This window comes from Eleutherodactylus coqui, chromosome 4 (genome assembly GCF_035609145.1).
Source record: "Eleutherodactylus coqui strain aEleCoq1 chromosome 4, aEleCoq1.hap1, whole genome shotgun sequence".
In the NCBI taxonomy this organism is placed as follows: Eukaryota; Metazoa; Chordata; class Amphibia; order Anura; family Eleutherodactylidae; genus Eleutherodactylus; species Eleutherodactylus coqui.
In genome coordinates this window covers 264943530-264951505 of record NC_089840.1, presented here as the reverse complement: position 1 = coordinate 264951505, position 7976 = coordinate 264943530, and the positions used below count along the sequence as shown (strand labels likewise).

At 41.6% G+C, this 7976-nt stretch overlaps 1 protein-coding gene across 2 annotated transcripts; it reads left to right on the top strand.

The window, feature by feature from the left end:
• Positions 1 to 6280: 6280 nt before the first annotated feature.
• LOC136624933 (olfactory receptor 5AR1-like) lies at positions 6281 to 7560 on the top strand. Of its 2 annotated transcripts, XM_066598866.1 has the most exons (2): positions 6281 to 6291; positions 6651 to 7560. In XM_066598866.1, the coding sequence occupies exons 1-2, from the start codon at positions 6281 to 6283 to the stop codon at positions 7558 to 7560; spliced, it is 921 nt and encodes a 306-aa protein (XP_066454963.1). The 2 variants fall into 2 exon arrangements, with proteins under 2 accessions (XP_066454963.1, XP_066454964.1); XM_066598867.1 differs by lacking the exon at positions 6281 to 6291 and having other exon boundaries at positions 6640 to 7560.
• Positions 7561 to 7976: the final 416 nt, after the last annotated feature.

The following is a 7976-nucleotide window of genomic DNA, read 5'->3' as shown; positions in this document are numbered from 1 at the left end:
GAATCGGAGGGAGCTTGCGTACCGCTTGTAGATGCAGGGGAGAAGACCGGAGATTCCTCTCCGTCCAGGCAACAACAAGAACCGATGTCACAACGCCAGAGGAGGGTGAGTGAAAAAACTATCACACACAATCTCGTCAGAGACATAGATAAGATGGCGTCTGCATCAGTAAATCAGCGGGAAGTTGCTTCCTCCCCTACCTCTAGCCCTGAAAAGCAACGGCCAAGAGCAGACTCCCCCTCCCTCTCTGATACCAACTCACTTGTAGCTGATGATCCGTTTATAAGTCTACCCTCCACAGACCAACCGGCCTCTGAATCGTTTATCAAAAACATAATGATGGCCCTGAGAAAGTCTATGCAGAAGGACTTTAACATATTTTCTACCTCCGTTAATTCATCCATACAAGAACTAGGTGACCGCACAGACCATGTGGAGCACAAGATGGAGGAGCTGACCTCCTCACATAATAACCTAATTGACTCACACCACTCACTAGAGGAAGAGGTTGCGGCTATTAAGAACAAGCTTGCGGACCTAGAAGATAGGAGTAGGCGTAATAACCTAAAACTCAGAGGAATACCAGAAAACATAAACCAATCAAACTTAAAAACCTTCCTCATAAAACTTATCACCGCCATTCTGCCAGGGACTCCAGAGTCTGAACGAATTATTGATAGAGCTCACAGACTCCCCAAACCAAATTTTCTCCCACCAGATACCCCAAGAGATGTGATTGTGAGAATCCATTTTTTCCATGTAAAAGACGCCATGATGCAGGCAGCACGAAAAATGGACTCTTTACCTGATCCTTTCTCTAAAATTCAAATATTCTCTGACCTCTCCCAAGCAACCATCCAAGCAAGGAAAGCCTTTGCTCCTACGACGGCGGCACTACGCGCAAACAAAATCCTATACAAATGGGGCTTTCCAACGAAACTGCTGATTAACAAATACGGCACTCTTCATATCATCGCAACCCCCCAAGAGGGACGTAAGACTCTCGAGAAGTGGAACATTTCTCTCCCGGAGTTCAGTCGGGACACCTCTATAACGAGACCCAACAAACCACCCAACTCGTGGTCCCGTGCGACTCATACTTGATCCTACAACTGGGGATTCCCAAACCCTGAATGAGTCTCTCCAAATTTATGCTTTTTTGCTCCTTGCTGCCTGGGTGTGAATGCTCATGCCAACCCTAAGGGAGGGTGACCAACTTTAGGCGAACTTTTGCTCTCCCCCACCAGTATGCAGGCAACAAACCCTGCCTTTCTTGATGTTTGTTTCACTTGTTTTGTCTTTTCCAGTTTTTCTTCTAGGCATCAAGAAATCTGCATGACATATTCTACAAATGTCGAACATGATGCACTCTTACTCGTATGTACCTCTAATTGTTTATCTGTTGTTTGTGTGGTCTTGTCTCATTCTCGGAACTTTAACATCCACATATATAAAAAACATGTCACTTGGGCTTACATCTCAAAACGCGAGGGGTTTAAATTCACCCTTTAAGAGAGCCATGGTGTGGAAAGATGCCAGGAAGTCGGGGACTGATGTGATTTTTCTACAAGAGACACATTTCTCCTCTTTAGCTTGCCCAAAATTCTCCAATAACAATTTTCCCCAAATTTTTATGGCCTGTGCCCCTAAAAAGAAAGCAGGCGTGCTAATTGCTTTTAAAGCCCAAGTCAACTTTACACTTAAAGACAGCCTAATAGACCCTAAGGGGAGGTACCTTATTCTATCTGGCACTATCGACCAAACTCCTATAACGTTTGCTAACATCTATGCTCCAAATACATCTCAAATTTCCTTCCTTAATAAAACCATAAAAAAAGTTAAAAAATTACAGACAGGCAGATTAATAATAGGCGGAGACTTTAACATTACGCCAGATAGAAATCTTGACTCAACACATATACATAGATCCTCGCCTATACTCTCCCCTTGGTTGAATAAGGAAGCTTTATATGATTTATTTAGATGTCTGAACCCCTCTTCTAGGGAATTCACGTATTTCTCCCCACGCCACAAAACTTTTTCACGCATAGACCTGTTCATATCAGACAGGTGGACACTACCACTAGTAAAGGCATCTGAAGTTGGGATAGCAACCTGGTCTGACCATTCCCCAATATTTCTCAAACTAGAGCTGGGACCCCCTAGAATAAACACCAAAATTTGGCGATACAATGTTCCGCTAATGAACATCCCCAAAAATAAAATTTTAATCGCTGAAGCCCTGAAGGAATATTTTGAAATAAATGCAGACCTGGAAATCAGTCCCTTTACTCTATGGAACGCTCACAAAGCGGTCATCAGAGGGGTTCTAATCAAAATAGGCGCCCAACATAAAAGGAATAAAAATAAACTGATGGACGAATTGTTAAGTCAAATCCAATGCATGGAAACCAAAATCCAAAAAACTCCCCAGACCTCTGATCTTAACGAATTGGCAACTCTTAGAAGAAAATTGAGATCACTACTTATAGAAGAACATATTAGAAATACCAACTACAGGAGAGCTAATTATTATTCTTCGCACAACAAGCCCTCCAGACTTATGTCAAATAAAGCCAAACCCAAACCTATAAAAGCAAGGGTTCCATTTTTACTTAAAACTAGCAACCCAAATGTAAGACTCACCCATCCTCAGGATATCGCTAATGAATTCAGCTTGTTTTATGCCAATCTATACAATTTAAAAAATGACACCGCCACTCCCCAACCGACCTCAGAAGTAATCAACTACTTCCTACAAAAAGTGACCCTCCCCAAAATAGACCCATCTGAGTATGATCTAGACGCCCCTATCACTAAAACAGAAGTCTTATCAACTATCAAATTATTAAAGAACCTTAAATCACCGGGCCCGGACGGATTCACAAACGAATATTATAAAACCCATTTGCAGGTCCTCTCCCCCTACTTGGCTGATATCTTCAATGAAGCCATTACAAAGAGTACTATGCCAACAGAGATGCTTCAGGCCACTATAGTTGCAATCCCCAAACCAGGGAAAACACCAGATAACCCAGCAAATTTTAGGCCCATCTCTTTACTTAATTCTGACACAAAACTTTTTTCCAAAATCTTAGCGGCAAGGCTTCTTCAAATACTCCCAAATATAATTCATGGCGACCAGGTGGGCTTCATCAAAGGTAGACAGACGTCGGATGGGACAAGAAGAGTTGTCAACCTGTTGTCGGGTATGGGGTCTAGTCGAGCGCCTTCTCTCCTCCTTGCCCTGGATGCGGAGAAGGCGTTCGACAGACTACACTGGGACTTCGCATTTGCGGTCCTAGAGAAGTTTGGCATCTGTGGTAACTTACTTAAAGCAATCAAGGCACTTTACTCCTGCCCATCAGCAAATGTCTTGATCGATGGAGCCCTATCTGTACCCTTTCAAATCACCAACGGCTCTAGACAGGGATGCCCCCTATCCCCCCTGCTTTTTATAATGGTTATGGAACCCTTGGCTGAACTGATTAGATGTTCCCCCCATATCTCTGGCTACTCAATGAGTGGGAGACAACACAAGATTGGACTCTATGCCGATGATGTCCTACTAACGCTATCAAATCCACTAACTTCGTTGAGGGCATTGCAGGACATTATTGAAGAATTCAGTAATGTATCTTACTACAAATTAAATATAAATAAGTCTCTAATCCTAGGCATAAACGTTCCTTCCTCCCTAAGGGAGGCCATTCAAACTGAGTTTAAATTTTCATGGAAAACAGCGATCCCATACCTGGGAATAAACTTATCTCTCCCATTGTCGGAAATGCTGGCGCTTAATCTAGACCGTCTTTTCACTTCAACTCAGGAGGAACTGATCTCTCTGGGGAGACATGAACAGTCCTGGCTAGGTAGAATTATGTTATACAAAATGTTAGTCCTACCTAAGCTTCTCTACCTGTTTCGCACCATGGCTCTCCCAATCCCCTATAGCAGAATAATACCTTTTCAGAGACAATTATCGTTATTCATATGGAACAATAAAAGACCCAGAGTTGCATCCAAAATATTGTTCCTCAACCGTAGACAAGAGGTCTGGGGGTTCCAGACCTGTGGGCATATTGTCAAGCTATTAATCTAAATTTGTCTGCCCCTTGGGTAGGAACAGACCAGCCCCCTCCGTGGCAGCATATAGAAAAACACCTAAACAAAAACAGAGAATTAAAGTCCCTACTCTTAGCCACGGCAGTAGCCGGACCCCTCTACAACCCACTTTAGACTTGGAGCTTCAAGGTTTCTCTCCGCCCATGCTAGCAACCTTACAAGCCTGGAATATATGCAAGCTTAAATTAAAAGGAGATTCAAATAAAAGAGAGATTAAACTCCCCCTAGAAAGCCTCACATATTTCATTCCGAACTTATCAATACTGAACTGGACCAGAGCGGGAATAATCCAAATAGCGGACCTTTTTCTGGAGGGAAGAATTGCTTCTTTTCAATCTTTAAAAATCAAACATGGAATCTCGGATAAAGAGTTCCACTCTTATTGCCAACTATGCTCTTTTCTATCAAAGACCCACTTAGAAAAGTATTATTTACCCAATAAACTACTCAGCTTCCTTTCCAGGACGGGTCCATCAAACACCTCCTTAACAAGAGAATTTTACAACACTCTTTCAGGAGACATGGGCACAAGAAAGAAAATTCACTTGTTGAATTGGGAAACGGATTTGGAGAAATCCTTCACTGTAGATCAATGGCTGCTAGCCTTTGAGTGGGCAAATAAATCCACCTTGTCGGCCAATCTCCTCCAGATACAATATAAGATCTTAACCAGATGGTACTATACTCCTGCTAAGCTGGCTAGATGCTTTCCTGGTACGGACCCACACTGTTGGAGGGGATGTGGCCAAGAAGGCTCGCTTATACATTTGCTCTGGTCCTGTCCAGCCATACAATCGTTTTGGAGAGAAATATTCCTCATCTCTCGAGAAATCTCTAACTGCTCTATTCCTAAGACACCGGAACTAGCCTTACTGCTGCTAAAATCCAATAATATCGCACTCCCAAGACGAAAACTGATATGCCACTTAATGATGGTTGCCAAGTCAGTTGTTCTCAGGAAGTGGAGATCCGCGGTCCCCCCAACAATATCCGAGGTCTCGGACGTTATGTCTGACCATTGCTCCTACGAAAAAATCTTAGCATTATCAACTGATACTATGCCTAATTTCTCTCGCATGTGGAACCCCTGGCGAAACCATATCTTACGATAAGCCTGTTCCGACTATTCAACATAGTTCTTTGCGTGGAGTTCCTGAGATGTGTTGACACACTAAAGTTTAGCTTGGTTATTGAAAAATATTTGTTTTTTCTTTATGTATACCAAATATATCTCTGCTCATCGCTTTCTATGAGCGACAATTGAAACCACCTTTAACGATTAACGAATGTTAAACAATCAGTAATCTTATAATCCTGTTACTTTGCGATATTCTTATATTTTAGTATACTCACTGTGGTGATGTGAATGTAACATCTTATCATATGTAAACTCAATAAAAATTATTTGGATTAAAAGGACCCTTAGTACATTAAACAGCATGACTTGATACATTTTAAAGAGGTTCAGGAAAGTGTGCGGCCTTCAGCTCAGCCTTTATCCAAAATAAACATCCGTCCTGTCGAGAAGCTCATGTCTGTATGGCTAATTCTACGCAATGCAGTTTCTTTCACATCAGGGAGTATCTATTGCCCCTCACTTCCCAGCATGGTTGCACAAATGCAGGGGAATATCCCCAGCTCCACACACTGCAGCATAGCTGCACAGACTAACTACTTGCTGTCACTTCGTCCTGCTCAGCTATGTTCCTCATTCCCTCCCCTCTTTAAGCCCTTAACGAAACAGGACATACACTTTCGTCCTGTACATTTGGGGGTTGTATGTACATATGTACAAAGGTTTCTGTAGCCAAATTAGTTCTCTGTGTCTTATAGCGTTTATCCCTAATGCATTCATTATTCTTGTTTGACAAGATATTATTGGATTAATATAATATTACACATTTTCTTTTCTTTTTATACTAAAAGGGTTGGAAGAAACTCATCATAGACTTCATTGTACCCATCCGTCTGTGTTGTGCACTTTGTGTTTTCTTCATTGGCCAATGCTGATATCCTGAATTTAGAGGTCCTGTGGGAGATTCAAACTGAAGTTTCAATGACGTTTCACCCAAAAAGACTACAAAGTATATATTTTTGTGAACTGCAATGTGTCAACTCACTTTTGGAGAGAAGTCTGCCCAGGTTCTCACCACACATGGAAAACAAGTATAGGGCCTACCTAAACTGTGGTCCTTAGCGTAACCTATATCAGTTATGGAGGCTACCTCTATGGCCTTGGTGAACCAGTATTTCTGATTTTAGAAGTCACTCACATCACTGGATTTTCCAATTCTAGGGTGGATTCACATTGCAATTGATCAACAGAAAACTTGTCACTCCTTTTTAATGCTGCACTTTGGGGTCACGGCTCTAATTTGCATACATGGAAATACCAATCCCGAAAGAGCCAGTGTCTCTAATAAAGTGACAAGTCAGTGTAAAATGAATGTGGTGGTAGCTTGACTTGTCTTACTATACTTGACCATATGTTCTGCAAATTAAAGACATTTACTGAAGATGAACAGAAGTTTAGTAGAGGAATTCATTCTCATGGGCCTCACGGACAGAACTGAACTATACTTACCATTTTTCACCATATTCCTTCTAATTTACGTCATCACCATACTGGGCAATGTTGGCATCATAAGTTTGATCAAACTGGACATTCGGCTTCAGAAGCCCATGTACGTGTTTTTAAGCAACCTATCATTTGTAGACCTTACGTACTCTTCATCTGTCGCCCCCAAGATGCTACAGGACTTGGTATCTGAATCCAGGACCATCTCCTTCTTGGGTTGTGCTCTGCAGATGTATATATTTATCTCCTTCGTAACAGTTGAATGCCTTCTTCTGGGCGTTATGGCTTATGACCGTTACGTAGCTGTCTGTAGACCTCTGCTATATGGTGCTATTATGAATAGCATCTTGTGCCTTCAGCTGGTGGTTTCCAGTTATCTAGGAGGCATCTTGACTGCCTTGGTGCACGTCGGTTTTGTGTTCCGCCTCAATTTCTGCAAATCCAACGTCATCAGCCACTTCTTCTGTGACATACCACCACTCTTCAAGCTCTCTTGCTCTGATATATCCATTAATGTTGTTGTGCTTTTTGTTTTGGGTGGCTTGGTTACTATGTCGTGTCTCATCACAATTCTTGTCTCCTACACTAACATTGTCCTGGCCATTGTGAGAATCCATTCTGCTCAGAGCAGATATAAGGCATTCAGCACCTGTTCCTCTCATATGACTGCTGTCAGCATCTTCTATGGGACAGTGCTATTTACGTATTTCCGGCCATCCAACAGCTACGCCCTTCAGCAAGACAAGGTAGCATCAGTCTTCTACAGCATACTTATACCTATGTTAAATCCTTTGATATATAGTCTAAGAAATACAGAAGTTAAAGAAGCTTTAAAGCGTCTGGTAAAAAGAAATTAGCTACAAATTAATTTACCAATTTCTTTTTTTTATCCTTGTAAAAATCCGGATTAACTTTTATTGAATAACACATAAAATTTCTGTAATAGGCTAATGCTAAAAAAAGTTGGCAGACAAACTTTCTCTTGTGTAGATTTTAATGGATGTAGTATGAGCTAAAGAGCAGAGCGAATGTCAGGAAATGGCTGTATTATGTATGTTGAAATAAAAGTTATTTTGCCTAGGAACAAGCCTTGGTAGTGACTTGGAAATCCTTCATCCTGATATAATTTAGGTATTTTGTGATCCAAGATCATCAAGCTATTTACAGCATTGGTGGTGCTCCTATGTAGAAAAATACAACTATTATGATGCGGCCTCTATCATGCTATCCTTGAATTTTGGATATCAAGGGGAGGAAGGCCTGAGAAGACTCA